Here is a 17811-nt window from a genome sequence, read left to right as displayed (position 1 = left end):
TTCTTTTGTAATAGGGATTTTATATATATATCAGGATTTCAGTTCTACCTCTTTTTTTCTCATCCAAGTCTACTTTTATAGACTAAGTATGTTTGAGTAGTAGAAAACTAATAGGAAAACCTTAAGGTAGGTGAGTTTGTTTTTTTTGCCTTTTGGTTTTTTTTTGCCCAATCCAGTTAAGAATTTGAAGGGCATCTTGCAAAGGATAATAAATTACTCTCAGATTTCTCCTCCACTTCACATCAAATTCTGTAAATGTAAATGTAAGGTATATGTACATATCTTCTATACTTGGAGTTTTAAAAATTCACAGAATAGGAACATTTATCTTCTAAATAAATTGTATTAATATGTAAATAACTATATATTTATATTCCTTGAGCACCACTGAACACTATTTGACCTTGAAGAGAAAAATGACTTTTATATTGACTATAATAGTATTAAAACTGAAATTTTAAAATCTGTGATCTTGCTTTCTGTAGACACCAGAGAAGAAACAATCAGAATCATCCAGGGGAAGAAAAAGAAAAGCAGAAAACCAGAATGAAAGTAGTCAGGGTAAGCAAACAGTATCTTTCTTCAAAGCCTAGTAGACATTTATAATGAAGTGTTCTGATTTTTGACCAATTAATATCTAAGTGTAAACTAATAATTTGAAATTGTAACTTTTAATGTATACACAGATAGTTAATGTGTCATTACTATTTTAGACTTTTTGACATTTCCCTTATTTTTTTTGTTTGAGTCTAAGAAAGGCAAGTAGCATGTCCAACTCTGACAAGCATTATCTTATCACCTTTTATTTATTTATTTTTTGTTAGAATGTAAAATCTCTTGTAATGGATAGCAAAATAGTACTGTCATTTAATTTGGGCACTCAAAATCAAATACAGTAAGTTGGGCTCTTAAATCATATTTAATGATTATTTTATATGTAATGTTATGTGTGTTACAGCCTATCTTTAGCCATAAGATCTACGGTCATGAACCCATGGCTTACTGCTTTGTATATGGCACTGGAATTCAGGAAATTGTTTTTGTTGTTGTTATTTTTTAATTTTAAAGATGTGGGGTACAATTTGGAAAGTATTTGCAGCAACTGCCTTTGTGGAAGAAAGGGATTACGTCATTTTAGGGCCTTTTCTCTAGTGAGGTAGTATTTGGTATCTCAGTTTGTACTCAGCTCCTTTTTGATCTTAGCATAGTTCCCCCAAGTTGTAGTTAGTGGACTTGGAGGTTTATTTCTTGTAAAGATATATTAATTACAATAGTTTCAAATACATATTCATAAAACCTCAAAAGTAAGCCCCCCCAATAAGATATGGCTTCTGGGTTGACTGATCTAACCCATCTTTCAACAATCATGTTTTCTTCTTTATCTGTGGTCTTCTGTCCACGGAATTATCTAATTTTCTTCTGGTTTAGATGATTACCTAAATTGGATTTACTCATTTCAGCTTCCTTAATATTTGCTTTAGAGAGAGACTGACTTTCTATCAAATTTTTCCACCTGCTCTTTTTGGCGCGTGCTTCTTTAAGTCCAGAGCAAACTTCTCTTTCATCTTATGGACCACATTGGGTCATGTGCCCATCCCAAAACCAGTTATGTCCAACAGGTATTGTTATTCTTACAAAAATCAGACCCATTTTTGACATTGAAAATGGGGTAAAATTCTTAATAAAACTACAGGCTGTGTAGAGAAAGGATGATACCTGAATAAAACCGGATTTTTTATTAGGAGGGAAGGAGAACTGGAAATGGTGCTGGTAGAGGAGTCAGCTTCCTTTGTAGTAAAAAGTGCTATATGGAGAGAAAGTGTTAACAACAAAATTTTGATTCAATTAGGGAAAAATAATTGGAGAAATAACTTCTGGGTAGGCAACCAAAAACTTCTGTCTTCATTAAAATAAAGCACCTCTTCAGAATCTGCCAGGCATTTATTATAGACAGAAGGGAGAATTTCCTTTTACAGTCCTCTCTGACCTCTAAATAAATCTGAACAAAACTGTTGTTCACAATTTCTAGGTTGCATTTATAGTCCTGAGTACTTGTTTGCGTTTTTTTTTAATTCCCCTACCTTGTTCCAAGAAGGCATTTAAAGTGGTTGAACTTTTTTTTTTTTTTTTGAGTTGGAGTCTCACTCTGTCGCCCAGACTGGAGTGCAGTAGCCGCTCCCGGCCACCGCAGCCTCGACCTGCTGGGCTCTGGCGATTCTTCCACCTCAGCCTTCCAAGTAGCTGGAATTACAGGCATGCGCTACCACGCCCAGCTGATTTTTTAATTTATTGTAGAGATGAGGTCTCGCTGCCCAGGCAGGTCTCGAACCCGCAGGCTCAGGCAATCCACTCACCTCAGCTTCCCAAAGGTGCGGTATAACAGACTGAGACACCGGGCCTGGCTTGAACTTTCAAGTATATTGTTTGTTCATCTCAATAATGCCTGTCACATAGTAATCACTTAAGAAATATTTGATGATGTCCATCATGGTGACTCATGCCTGTAATCACACACACACACACACACACACACACACACACACACACACACACGCCGCTTGGGCAATACAGTGAGACTGGATCTACATATATACACATGCATGCATGATTAGCTGTGCATGGTGGTGTGGGCTTGTAAGTCCCAGCTACTTGGGAAGCTGGGGTAGAAGGATTGCTTCAGCCCAGGAGTTCCACGCTTCAGTGTGCTATGGTTGCACCACTGCACTCCAGCCTGGGTGTCAGTAAAACAACACCTGACTCTTAACACAAAAGAATAGAAAAGAAATATTTGTTGAATAAAATAAATGAATGCATGAATATGTTAGTATTTAATTGATAAATGTATGTATGTTTATATTATGCAAAGCTTTTGATGTTGTGATATCTTTAGCTTTTCTATTATAACTTGAAAAAATCATGTATTCTATGTGTATATAATTCTAATGAAGGATAATTGCCTCTCCTCCAAGAGAGCATCTTTTAACCCTATATTTCTTAGCAAGATCTTATTTCAATGTTTATAAAACTGATGAGTCCGTTTTAGAGCCAAATGTTTAATTAAAGAACAGTGTGATCTGTAATGACCTGGTTCACTTTATCAGTATGGTCATATATGAACGACATTTAAAATCCAGTCTATTAAAACATACTGTTAATTTGGAAGTGCTTTTTAGAAAATTAAAATATACTTTCCAAAATGACATTCATATTGAAGCAACTTATTGTCAGTTTTGTAGGGATCATGTTATGGTTTGTGCTAGCCAAAGCTTGTTATTATTTATAGGTAAGAATTAGTTTGTCAGTGATGCAATTGCCTTGTGTTGTTGCTTTTTTATTTGTTTGATTTGCTTTTCTGAAATTAGTAATTATTATGCAATATTAATAATGTAGTTTTAAAATAGGAGATTCTTAATGTGATTTATTTATCCGATTCTCTGATGATTGGAACTTTTAAACATTGACATGTTTCTATTGAAATGTCATTTGATTTTTGGACTTCTGAAATTATCAGATCTTCTGAGGACTCAATAATTTTTTAATATCCAGCACTACCCTACTAACATCGTATGCTTTTTATATTTTAGGAAAAAGTATTGGGGGACGTGGCCACAAAATTAGTGACTATTTTGAAGTAAGTTCATTGGGTATTATCTCTAATTCCTAATTGACTACAGTTCTACTGTGAGCTAAAAATAATTTCTCAAAAGCGTGTGGTCAACTTTTATTTTTATTGTAAGGTCAACTTTTTGATCATCTACTTGATTCGAACAGAGCTTTAGTACTGTGATATTTTTTCAAACCAGGAACATTAAAATTTACTTTCACTTTGGTATGCCACATTATAACTTTCAAAATAGTTCTCACATATTTACTTATAACAACTATGATAGGCAAAGTAGGCATTAGTGTTTCTGTTTTATAAATGATAAAATTGAAGACCAGAATAACATAACCTGCCTTCAGGCAAATTCTAAATGGAAGAATAAAGAGTCTACTGGTTCTGTAGTTCAGAATTTTTTCTATTATCAACGCAGGCTTTGTCACACCACAGCAACATTTGAGCACTATGGATAGAAATTAAGTAATTGATAGAGTGCCTGAAAACAATAAAGAGTGGTAAATTTAGATTTTTACCTAATCTGGAATGGTTCCTTGCTTCTACAAAGAAATACTTTGGGGTACCAGTTTTAAATTAGAAAACATTAATTTGATTATTAAAACAACAAATATGATCTATTTAGTTGAAATGCTTATATTTACTTGAGGGTGAGAGCAGAATTGACTGATTAGGGGAAAGGGCTGAATTTTAAAACAGCCATAGGCAGTGGCTCATGTCTGTAATCCCAGCTACTTGGGAGGCTGAGGCGGAAGAATTGTTGAAGACCAGGATTTCAAGACCAACCTGAGCAACATAGCAAGATCCTGCCTCTAAAAAATAAAAAAATTACAATTAAAAAAAAATCCTCCATTACTTTCTTTCTTGGATTTACAAAATGCTAAGGTGAAACTGTTGCTGACCATGAGATGCTTAATGCTCTTTAATTGAGGTCAGTCACTTATTGTTAATGTCATTAATGTCACTTCCCAGGCTGGAGTGCAGTGATATGCTCACAACCACCCCAGTGTCGACCTGCTGGACTCTGGCAATCCTGCCCCAGCCTTCCAAGTAGCCGGAACTACAGGTGCACACTACCATGGCCGGCTAATTTTTTAAAAATTTTATTGTAGAGACGAGGTCTTACCAAGTTGCCTGGGCTGGTCTCAAACTCAGGGGCTCAGGCAATCCATTCGCCTCTGGCCTCCCAAAGTGCTGGAATTACAGGCTTGAACCACCACACTCGGCCTAAATAATTTAAAAATGATAAAGTAGACAATAAACTAATACCACCAGAGGAAGTTAGTAGCAACAAAGTTTTTTTCCCTGTCCTTAGTACAGAAACATGAGCTAGAAGAAAAATTAGTTACGAAATAGATTAGTTGGCTTCTCAGGCATCTAAGTCCTGTACTTTGTAAGAAAGAATTGAGTTTTTAAAGATTTTGTGCTATTAGAAGAAAAGGACTTGTTCTGTATAATTCTTTTATATAGTGCTGTGAACACTTGGATATTTAACAGATCTTGAGAAAGATGATTCTGCTTAAGATAGTTGATTATATTCACTAATACCTATGTATAAATATTTTTGTGTCTTGGGATTAGGAGCTATACTGGCTCAGGAAACATTTATAGGGGAACTGTGCTAAGATTTAGGGGAGAAAACAAAACGTATTCATTGCATTGGGGAAATTCGTCTTTGAGTTGGTACAATAACAAATAATTGTCTGAATGTAGAATAATAAGGATTTTTGAGGGGGCGGGGGATGGGATTAACAGTAGCAAATATCTGTCTGGGGATGGGAAAACACCTCTTAACAGGGTGCCTGAATGAAACATAATTGTACACCTAACCCTTAACTGTACCCCACAAAACCATAATAAAAAATATTGATTAATAAAAAAATAATAAAATAAGAATTTTTGTGAAATGCCATCTCATCAGGTTCTTGTTATCAGTAGTCTCATTAGTCTTTTAGAACTTAGCTGTAACTGACCTTAGTATTGCATTTTCTAGGCCAATTTAAATGACTACTTGTTTTAATTTAAAATAAGATATATTTAAGTTAATTCTTAATGCCATGTCTAAAATAAAACGTATATAAATCTGCTATAATAAATAGTGTTGTTTCCTTTTTCTTTTTCTCAGTACCAGGGTGGAAATGGTTCAAGTCCAGTAAGAGGCATACCTCCTGCAATTCGTTCTCCTCAAAATTCACATTCCACTCCTTCCTCATCTGTAAGTTTTTATCTTTCAGGTATTTCCATACATAAATCTTTGGGAAATTATGTACCCTGAATAACTTTATAATTTGTTGTTTTTATTGAGAACTTTTATATAAATAAATTAGTGTTTATCTTTTTTAAAATATGATTTCTGTGAGGTAAATTGAATCCTTTTTAATGATCTGATACTGTTAGAACTTTATTTCTGAAAGTGAGCTTCTTAAAGACTTCCTGAATTAGTCATATCCAAGAAGCATGGTTTTTTATAAAAGAATGCCGTTGAGCCTGTGGTACTAATATGAATACTCTCAGTCTGTAGTCACAAATTGATTTCTATTTTCTACCTTTTATATCAATTAAATTTCTTAACCACTAAAATGATAGCATAATACCTTTCTGGAAATCCTTTTTTAAAAAGGAGCAGCCCCCACATCTCTGTAATAAAATAAAATTTAATAACAAAGGAAAGGGCAGAGTGTGTGTGGTTCATAGGAAAAGAATCTTTTTTTTTTTTTTGGAGTTGGAGTTGGAGTCTCACTCGGTCTCCCAGACTGGAGTACAGTGGCCGCTCACGGCCACCGCAGCCTCGCCTGCTGGGCTCCGGCGATCCTTCCGCCTCAGCCTTCCGAGTAGCTGGAATTACGGGCATGCGCTACCACGCCCGGCTGATTTTTTAATTTATTGTAGAAATGAGGTCTCGGCCCAGGTGGGTCTCGAACCCTCGGGCTCAGGCAATCCACTCACCTCAGCCTCCCAAAGGTGCGGGATTACAGGCTGAGCCACCGAGCCCGGCTAGGAAAAGAATCTTAAATCTAAAATTATTTTGTAACTTTGTGGTTTGTTTCTAACATTTTAACATATAGTTCTTTTATATGCATTGTTTTGCATTTTGGATTTCACTTTTTATTTATTTTTGTTGTTTGAAAATTTGATATTTAACTAGAAGGCCAATATGGTTTTCCATAATTTAAAGATAAATTAAAGATTTAAAAAAAAAACTATCTACTTATTTATTCAAGCACCCTTTTAAAATTTCTTTTGTTCCCTTCTATTCTTTGTCTCTAGATATATTGGTTGTGTCTTATTCCTTTTGTGCCTTGAGGGCACATCATACTGCCTATACAAAGTAAGATGCAAGATTCAGCAATAACTTTAACAAATTATAGTGATAACATTGATACAGTATTGTAATCTGCTGTTTTCAATGAGTGTATTTTTAAACTAGTGACCAGTTAAACAACAAAACTCATCAATAGATATTAAATTAGAAGTGGGCGTGCATATTTATCCTTAAGATTTTGTACTAAAGTCTTTTTATTTCTACTTTCTGAACCATTATACTCAGTTTTTAATATTTTTTGTTTAAGAATAATGTGCTTAGCTTTATTTTGTTTGACAATATGAAAGCACTAAGATTTATGGGACTAGAATGTAGGCTCTTTGAAGGCAGGAAATATATGGTTATATCACTTACTAGGCCTTATCCTGGAGGTACTCAAAGAATGTTCTTGAATAAGTGGTTATGTTGTTAAGTGGAAACCTATTTTTTTTTTTTTTTTTTTTGCTAATGTAAAAATTTTAATATTTTTAGGTTCGACCGAATAGCCCTTCTCCTACTGCATTAGCTTTTGGGGACCACCCTATTGTACAACCAAAGCAGTTATCCTTTAAAATTACCCAGGTAAATAATAATTTAAAATTTTGTTCTATTGTTTCCAAAAGCCAGTGACTAGCTATTATGTGTTTTAGACATAGTCATAAAGAAAAATTATACTTTGAGAAAAATAACTTACTAAACAAAAAAACTCCAACAGAATTTGTAGGGAGAGGTGAGAAATTGCCCTGTTTATTATCAGCTTGTCCCTTGTCACACACTGGCAAATATTAGATGTTTTAATCATAATAGCCATAGCATGTCAATTGTTTATAGAATCATTTTGAGCTTAATTTCTAAGTATTTATAATTGATGTCTTTGTGAGTCTGGTATCTTTGCTATAAGTGAACATTAAAGTAGTTCATTTGAGTAGATTTGTGTGTATACATATATGCTACAAATTCGAAAAATCAATTTGAAAATTGAATTGTTGGGATATCTTTTACACTTTACGTAGTTTCATGAATTTTGAGTACAAAGTTTTTCATTTCAATTTTTTTTACATCTGACAGTTTCTATGTAACACTTTCTTAGACTGGGCATTGGCAGAATACATCCTGTTGTTTAACCATCTCAGCTTGCTGGTTTATTTTCACTAGACTTTATTTGTAGGGTGGTGTCCAAATTATGCATGTTATGCATCTTTGGGTGATGCTGAGGCTAGGATTATAGATACATTCCTTTCAGTCACTGAGCAGCTCATGAAAGGTTTTACTGCATAAGGTGTTGGACAAAGGACACAAGATTTCAGACCAGAGGAATAAGTTTAAGAGATCTGTTGTACATCATGATAACTACAGATAGTAGCAATGTATTGTGTGTATATTGTATATATACACATACACATATGAAAATTGCCAAGAGAATAGATTTTAAGTGTTCACACTACAAAAAAAAAATGTATTAAACACCTTGATTTAGCTATTCTACAACATATACGTATATCAAGACATCATGTTGGACCCCACAAATATATACAATTTTTACTTGTCAGTATGGATGTATATGTATATATACAGAGAGTAAGAGAGATAGTGAGCTCATGTGCACAGTGGCATGATTATAGCTCGCTGTAACTTCAAACTCCTAGGTTAAAGCAATCTTCCCATGCACCCTTTCAAGTAGTTAGGCCTACAAGCACATACCAGCACACCAGGCTCATTTTTTTTTATTTTTTGTGGAGACAAGGTCTTGCTGTGTTGCCCTGGCTAGTCTCAAACTCCTGGCCTCAAGTGATACTCCTGCCCTCGCCCCCCTAGTTAGCTGGGGTTACAGGTGTGAATTATAACCCTTGACTTAAAATGATTTTAAAAGGTTTTGCAATGTTCAAAAAATTAACTAGAGTGATATATAGCACAAAGTAGTGGATATATTGAATTTTGCTAAGGAACACACCAATATTCTAAATATTTTAAGTGTTTTTAATGTTTCTTAGTAAATTTGTAGCATTTACACTTCAGAAGTTGTTAAAACTTAAAACTATATTAAAACTTTTTGGGATGCCCTTTATGTAATATACGCACAGATGCATATATTTTTCTTTGTTTTTTGAAGTCAGAGTAAAATCTAGTTTTATGTTTACATGTGACAGCATATAAACAGAGATAATAAAATAGCTTTCTTTCATTTAGACTGATCTCACAATGCTGAAATTAGCAGCATTAGAAAGTAATAAAAACCAGGACCTGGAAAAGAAGGAAGGTCGTATAGATGATTTGCTCAGGGTAAGTAGTAAGTCATAAAGGGAGATAAATTGAATAAATGATTTGGCAACAGTGAAATTGTGGAGAAAATACTTAGCATTGTAAAGAATTCTATAGCTGGGAAACCGTACGCTTTTTCTGTTAGTTTAAATACATGATTGAAGCTATCAACTTTAAAGCTAAAATATTGTATTAGATCTTTAATGTGAATTGAGAAGCTGTTGGAGGACTTGAAGATAGTCTGTAATGTTTATTTTTATATGAGCAACTACCATAAGACAGATAGCCATTTCATGTTAGTTTTAAAGTTGATTTTGTTATATGTATCATATCTTATACTATATAGAATGAAGTAACTGCTGCGATTTTGTGAGTTGGTTTTTTTTTTTTTTGGAATTGGAATACTCACTCTGTTGCCCAGGCTGGAGTGCAGTGGTACGCTCCTGGCCACTGCAGCCTTGACCTGCTGGGCTCAGGTGATCCTTCTGCCTCAGCCTTCCAAGTAGCCACCACGCCTGGCTAATTTTTGATTTGTTGTAGAGATGAGGTCCCACCAAGTTGCCCAGGCCGGTCTCAAACCTCCGGGCTCAGGTAATCCTCTCACCTAGAAGTATACTTAAAATATGAGTAAGGTTTAAAATGGTAGTTCTGACCCCTTGCTGCTCTTTAGAATCAGATGAAGAGGATGGAGCTACTGATAACTGAATTTTACCCTGAAGGGTCTCATACAATTGATTATGTGATGTAGGTCTTGGGTAGTGGGTTTAAAAGTTCCTTCAGATGTTTCTAATTTAAGCTAGCATTGAGAATACCATTGGTAAATAAAACCCACACCTGTGATCCTTCCATGTTTACCAGTACCTTTGAAATATCCGTTGTGTCTTTCCTGTTGGCATTTACTTTCTCACGTTTCTTTACCATTAACCACTATTCTAAATATTTCTTTATCGTTGTATTAAATATGTGTATGCATTCTTTTTTGTTTGTTTGAGTCAGAATCTCTGTCGCCCAGGCTGGAGTGAAGTGGCATGATCACAGCTCACCACAACCTCGACTTTCTGGCTCAGGCAATCCTTCTGCCTCACCTCTTGAATAGTAGGACTATAGGCATGCACCACCATATCCATCTAGTTTTTGTTTTTAAAACAAGGTCTCGCTGTGTTGCCTAGGCTGATCTCAAACTCCTGGTCTCAAGTGATCCTCCTGCCTCAGCCTCCCAACATGCTGGGATTATAGGCGTGAACCACCATGCCCAGCCCATTCTTAACAATATATTATTTTAGCTTGTTTGGGGATTTTTTTAGTGGAATTATCCTATTAAACCTTTTTACCCTGCTTGTTTTCACTGAACAGTATATGTGAGCCTCCTCATTGATGAATATGACTGTAGTTTGTTCATTTCCCTACTATGTAGAAAGGCATTATATGACTATTATAATTTGTGTATCTTTTCTACTTTTATTTGACATTTTGTTTCTACTTTTTCTAATATAAATAATTCTTCTAAGGACATTCTTGTACATGTCTTCTAGGACAAATGTATAAGAATTTCTCTGTGGTAAATGCTTAGGAAAGATATGACCAGAGTGTGGGACATGCACATTTTCTACTGTATAATACCAAATTTTCTCCAAAGTGGTTGAATCAACTTATGCTTCCAAGATAAAAATCCTGTTGCAGCCGGGCTTGGTGGCTCAGCCTGTAATCCCAGTGCTTTGGGAGGCTGAGGTGAGTGGATTCCCTGAGCCCGCGGGTTCGTGACCCGCCTGGACAACTTGGCGAGACCTCATCTCTACAATAAATGAAAAAATTAGCCGGGTGTGGTAGCGTATGCTTGTAGTTCCAGCTACTTGGAAGGCTGAGGCGGAAGAATCGCCAGAGCCCAGCAGGTTGAGGTTACGGTGGCCGGGAGCAGCCACTGCACTCCAGTCTGGGTGACGGAGTGAGACTTCAACTCAAAAAAAAAAAAAAATCCTGTTGCTTATTATCCTTGCCAGGGCTTGGTATAATACAATTTTCCTAGAAATTTTTCTTTTTGGCTAATCTGATAGGTGTAACATGGTGTTTTGTGGTTTTATTATGCATTCCCTACTTATCAATTGGTTTTGAGCATCTTTAAAAATATTTATTAACCATCTGACGCTGGGCATGGTGGCTCTCACCTGTAATCCCAGCACTTCAGGGAGTCAAGGCAGGTGAATTGCTTAAGCCCAGGAGTTTAAGACCATCCCAAACAACATTGTAAATACCTTGTCTCTATAAAACACAAAAACATTAGCCGGGTGTGTTGGCCTGCACCTGTGGTCCCAGCTACTTGAGTGCCTGAGTTAGAAGGATTGTCTGAGCCCGAGTGGTCAAGGGTACGTTGAGCCAAAGTCATGCTGCTGAAGTCCAGCCTGAGCCACAGAGCAAGACCCAGACTCAAAGTTTTTTTCATTAACTATTTGTGTTTTTCTGTGAAATAACTTTTTTTGCCCTTTTTCTTATTGGATTATTTGTCTTTTTTTTTTAATTGATACCAGTTTTTTGTTGGTCATGTATATTGATTTTCTCCCAGTTTTCATTTCCTCATGGCATCTTTTGATAATTAGATGCATTTTTAATTTTTATGACTAAACATATCTTTTTGTTTATAGTTTGTAAGTTTTGCTTTTACTAAATTATCACCAAAGATATACCAAAAAAATTAGTTCTTTTTCATTCTAAGATTGTGGAGATATTCTTTCATATTTTCTTTTAAACGTTTTATAGTCTGGTCTTTCAGTATAAGTTGTTAATCTTGCTGGAATTGGTTTTTGGGTATGGCATGATGTAGGGTTTCATTAATTTCTCTATCGATAACCAGTTGTCCAGCCCCATTTAATTAAAATTTATTCTTATACTGCTGACTCCATCATAAAGTTTTGTTTCTATGTACTAGTGGATCTATTTTTGTATTCTGTATTATGTTCCATTGTTCTATTTGTGTGTTTCTATGTAAATACTGCCACCTTTTTTTTTTTTTTTTTATCATTTAGCAATTGTCTTTGGCTGTTAACCACAGAGAGCATAAATGACATCACTTTAAATGAGGTAGAAGCTTATTTTTCAAAAGAAGAACAAAAGTAGGAAGCCCAGATATGATTGCTTCATACTGTTACGTGTAACCTTGGTTCCTTCAGTTTTTCTGCTTCCTCATCCTTTGTTCATGGCTTTCATCGTAGAGGTTTCATCAAGTCCCATCATATCTATTAGAGTCACATTTATGATACCTGTGTTTGAAGCAGAAAACAGATCAGAGGAGGAGAGGAACAAAAAGCACAGTAGTTCTGTATGCATCCTTCTTGGATATCCCACTGAACAACAACATCTCATTGACTTTGCTTGGCTGATCAGGAACCTGAGAAATGTAGTCTTTTAGCTAGGTGCATATCAATCCAGAATAAAACATTGAATTTCCATGATTAAGGAAGAAGGTGATTTGGGTGATAATAATTACTGTAGCTTTATATTAAATTGTAATATATAGATGGGCAAATATCCTCTTCTTCATTTTGGCTATTTTTGGCCCTTTTCAGTCTTAGAGAAATTTTATAATCACATTTTCAAGATACATACACAATATGTTGGTGTTTGTTTGAATTGTACATATTGATGCATTATGAGTCTGTTGGTGCTAAATTCTATTTCCTCTTCCTTGAAACACAACTTTATTGTGTATATCATTTTAGGTTGGAAGTTATTTTCTCCCAGCACTTTCAAGATATTATACCCTTGTCTTTTGACTTTCACCATGTTTAGCCTAGAACTGTGGTTCTCAAAGTATGATTCTCAGACCAGAAGATCAATATTGCTGGAGAATTTGTCAGAAATGGGAATTTTCAGAACCTTCCCAGACCTGCTGACTCAGAAGCTCTGGGGATGGGTTCCAGAAATCTGTTCTAGCAAACCCTCCTAGATTATTCTCTTGTTACTATGCTAAGATAATCAGACTTATCTCATAAGGTTAGAGAGAGATCTCTTCCCTGAGTATATGATTTCTACAAAGTGAACAGAATTGGTATCCTGTTGCCAAGGAAGAATTGGATAGGCAACTTAGAGGGTCATCCACAAGTTTCACAAGAAAGCGTTTTGTTAGTTACAAGCTATAGAATAAAACTTACATTAATTTTTAAGTGTTAGACACTTTATATACCATATTTCAGTTATTTTTAACTGAAGTAGGTGATACTGCCCCTATTTAGAAATAAGAAAACTGAACTTAAGTATAGATAACTTAGACAAGGTTAACCCTAGAGTGTGGATTTGAATGTGTGGAGTATGGATACAAATTTTATATACTTTCCATTATACAATTTGGTAACATTTAATAGTATTATTCCATAGTAAGTAGGATTTTTTTTTTTTTTTTTTTTTTTTTAGTATTATACTCTATTACTTAACATTATGAATCCTATCTGTACATAATTTATCTAGAATTTTTAAAATATTCCTAGGTTTCTCATATACCCAAATCTAGACCTTTAGCATTTTCTACTTATGTTGTAGGCTAACTGTGATCTCAGACGACAAATAGATGAACAACAAAAATTACTTGAAAAATACAAAGAACGATTAAATAAGTGCATATCAATGAGCAAGAAACTTCTTATTGAAAAGGTAAGTTAAGTTGAGTAAGTTTTCCCTTCCCTTTCACTGGTTCCTTTGCCTCATATGCTTTTAAAATTTAAATGAATAAACTTGAGTGATTTTTTTTTCTCCTCCTTTTTTCAGAGTACGCAAGAAAAACTGTCAAGCAGAGAGAAGAGTATGCAAGATAGATTACGCCTTGGGCACTTTACAACAGTTAGACATGGCGCTTCATTTACTGAGCAATGGACAGATGGTTTTGCATTTCAGAATCTTGTGAAGTTAGTCATTCTTATGTTTAAAAAAATTTAATATTCATTTGGGTTTTCATTAGTTTAAAAGATTATAGATTTGGGGTTATATTCTACGTCTTCTCACTACTTGTTGAAATCATAGAATTTAGTACATTTGAAAGGAATATGAAACTCAGGTTATTACTCTTAGCTTTAGTAGAATTTTTGATCAATTAACATTCATAGAATATAATATTTTATTCTAAATCTGACTTTCCAAAATATAAACTGAACCTTGAGCTTTCTAGATGATATTTAGGGAGAAAATTGTTGAAAATTTGATTTTCGTGGGAAGGTAGGGGTGTGTATGTGTGTATCTCATGGGATTTTTCTTAGTTTTTTTTTCCCCACTCCCTAATCCTTAGATGTTACTATTCAGCACTTGCCTGCTCTATATTCCTAAGAAAAAGAACTTTTCTCTTTTCCTCAAATACAGTAACTCATAAATCAGGTGAACTGAACATGTGACTTCAGCATGTCTGAAGTAAACTTTAAAACAAATAAATTATTGTTATCATATTTTCTTGATTTCAGATAGTAATAGGCAAGGTTTGGTTGACTGTTAAGGAGCAAAACCTGCGCTCCTTCCTTTTTTGCTGGAAATTGTGTGAAAAACCTGAAAAACAGGAGTGGTGCCAGTACCTGCATCAGCTTTCCCAGTGTCAATCCAGTTATTTGAAATGGAAGTATAGCCTTATTTCACATAGTATTCATCAACTTTGCTGTTCTAACACTGGTTTCTAGGACTTGTCACAGAATGACCCTCTCTTTCTTAACAGATTTATTCAGCTTTTTTTTTTAACACAGCTATGCAAGGTATTAGGTATACCACAATGAAGGACAGTGTCCTTGTGATGTTAGGGACTTTGGATTTTAATTCTGCAGATAATAGGCTATGTTAAAGATTTATATATATTGTATGTGATTAGAATTGAGATATAGAATGATTACTATGATGGCAATGTGGAAACAGTTTCAGAATGAAGTTTAGTTTGTGGCATTTAAGATGGAGAGGTGTCCAGATGAAAAGTGATTAAAGCTTGAGCTAAAATATTGACAGTAAAGCAGGGAGCAGGAGAAGATTAGAGATAGAAATTCTCATTTTTTAGTGTTTTATGAGCAAGAACCTCTGCTACTAAACCCAAACCTGCAATTTTCCTGTAATGAATAAAAGAGAGGATTACATTATTAATATCCATGTTCTAAAATATAAATTCTGCCAGTAGTTACAATTTCTCCATTGAACAGTCAAAAAAAGGGCAAAATTATTTGTATGTCTGGAGTCACTGATAAGCATTTATTGAAGACCTACTGTGTTGTAACATACATATTTTATACCAGGCTGTTTATAATTTGTGATATAATTCATCATGGTTGGCAAATGAGAAGATAAATTAATAAATAAAAATAATATTAGTCTCTAAACTATATGGTTATTCCAGTATTAGCTACATATTTATTTTTAGTAATTCTTTACTTTCCATTAGGATTTTAATCTTCAGGATTATTATTTATTTGCATAAAATAACATCTTGATTATACTCTTAAAATAACCTTAAAATTTACTTTTTAATTGTTGAAATTATTTCCACTTCTAAATGAAAACTGGATTAAAGTCTTTTCTTGTTTTGTTTTTCTTGAAAGTTTTCTCTGCACTTTTGTTCCTCTATCTAGATTCTTCTCATTCCTATCATTCTGCTACTCCTTCACTAGCACCATAGGGAAAGAATGTATGTAAGGCCAGGTTCACATCAGCAGAGTAGGAGTTTTACAGTGGTTTGCTGGTTTGAATGATGAGACATTTGACTTGCTCTAAATCTTAATAATAGATATGGTGTATATTTGTTTTTAGAATTAGTGAGCTTTTGCAAAATTGTTTTAAATTCTTGATCAGAAAGCATTAATGATTTGATGTTTATTTATTACCCATTTTTCAAAGCCATGCTAATTTTTCTTGCCTTTTTCTTGTTTTCTTAAATTATCAAAATTTCTTTTGTCCCCATAAATTTATTGCATTAACATCAATTTGTTTCATTTCAAAATAGCAATTGCCCACGCCTCAGATTTGTTTTTAAGAGAGGTAAATTTTGACCGGGTGCAGTCACTTTGGGTGGTTGAGGTGAGAGGATTGCCTGAGCCCATGGGTTTGAGACCAGCCTGGGCACCTTGGTAAGACCTCATCTCTACAATTAAAAAAAAAAAATTAACTGGGCATGGTGGTACATGCCTGTAGTTTCAGCTACTTGGAAGGATCGCCTGAACCCAGTAGATTGAGGCTGTGGTGGTAAGACCACCACTGCACTCCAGCCTGGGCAACAGAGTGAGAGTCCAACTTAAAAAAATAAAAAATAAGAAAAAAAAGAGAGGTAAATTTATTTTTAAAGTAACCCTTCTAATATTAAATTCATATTTACCTTTTTAAATACATCTGTAAATACTAAGTCATAAGATACATGTATAAGATGTACCCCATACTTTGTTCATTCTTTTTAATTTTTATTTTTTTTAGCTCATTCATTTGTTTCTTTCAGCAAACATTTATTGAGTACCAAGAATGTACTATAAGGTATGCTAGGTACTAGGGATACAATAGGATATTGTATAGGTAGATATGATCTTTCTGTTCTTATGGAGTGATGTAGTCTAACCAGACATATTCTGATGAAGTATCTGTAGGAATGATATTTGTCAGAAAGGATAGGGTGGGGAGATACGGGGTACCATGAAATTATATACGGCAACACATCTTTTTCTAGTCCAGGGATTTAGGGAACACCTCATTTAAAAATGATGAATTCAAATGAGACCTGAAGGATAATTATAAGTTGGTTCACATGAGTGAGACCCAAAGGTTACAAATTTATATTACATATTTTTTATGTTTTTAAATGCATTTTTTTCCTGTTTTAGCTGTGAAAAGTAATGGAAGGTTGGTTAATATGGTTTTGTTTGTTTGTTTTTACACAGGCAACAAGAATGGGTGAATCAGCAAAGGGAAGATATTGAAAGACAGAGAAAACTTCTAGCCAAACGCAAACCTCCCACAGCTAATAATTCTCAGGCACCTTCTACCAATTCTGAACCAAAACAAAGGAAAAACAAAGCAGTCAATGGAGCAGAAAATGATCCCTTTCTTAGACCAAATTTACCACAATTGTAAGCCTTCATTTAAAATTTTTCTTTTTGAAAATTGTTGCCAGTAAGCATGAATGCTAGGAATGGATTTAAAAAAAATAATAATTAGTATTTAAATAGCAAAAATAGTTATGGCCAGGAAGGAAAGCAGTATTGAAACCTTAGCTCTAATTTGATGAGCTTCAAATATCTGAATTCTACCTTTTTAAGCAGAGACTTAGCAATTAAGAAAAGACTAGATTCTGTTCTTCCATGTCTGAATCAGTTAAAGAGTCAAAGTTTTGGATTATTCCAATTTGGTATTCTCCTTAATGTTTCTTTTTCTGAGATAATGAAGTAATGTAACTGCCATTTATATATTTTCTCAACCTATAACCTCATTGATAAGTTATGAGTATTTCCCTTTCTGCTTTTGTTTTCTAAGTTTTCTGTGTTAATGAATTATTGTTTATATTCAAAGATATTATTTGTTTGTTTATTTTGAGTTGGAGTCTCACTCTTTTGCCTAGGCTGGAGTGCAGTGTCACCATCACGGCCACCCCAGCGTCAGCCTTCTGGACTCGGGCAATCCTTCTGCCCCGCCTACCAAGTAGCCAGAA

General features: G+C 34.4%; 1 protein-coding gene across 2 annotated transcripts in view; it reads left to right on the top strand.

Annotated features, from left to right (window-relative positions):
• Positions 1–17811, top strand: part of TLK1 (tousled like kinase 1) — a 170319-nt gene that overhangs the window by 99460 nt on the left and 53048 nt on the right. For both annotated transcript variants that reach the window (XM_008068950.1, XM_021717697.1), the window contains 8 exons: positions 486–561; positions 3585–3631; positions 5742–5831; positions 7410–7499; positions 9105–9197; positions 13704–13814; positions 13929–14065; positions 17045–17233. In XM_008068950.1, coding sequence (XP_008067141.1) covers positions 486–561; positions 3585–3631; positions 5742–5831; positions 7410–7499; positions 9105–9197; positions 13704–13814; positions 13929–14065; positions 17045–17233 — 833 coding nt within the window. The remainder of the gene's footprint in view (positions 1–485; positions 562–3584; positions 3632–5741; positions 5832–7409; positions 7500–9104; positions 9198–13703; positions 13815–13928; positions 14066–17044; positions 17234–17811) is intronic.

Source organism: Carlito syrichta, unplaced genomic scaffold (genome assembly GCF_000164805.1).
Source record: "Carlito syrichta isolate Samal-C Ts95f unplaced genomic scaffold, Tarsius_syrichta-2.0.1 Scaffold109683, whole genome shotgun sequence".
NCBI lineage: Eukaryota > Metazoa > Chordata > Mammalia > Primates > Tarsiidae > Carlito > Carlito syrichta.
Note: the sequence above shows the minus strand (reverse complement) of the source record. Positions and strands in the feature narration are given on the sequence as shown.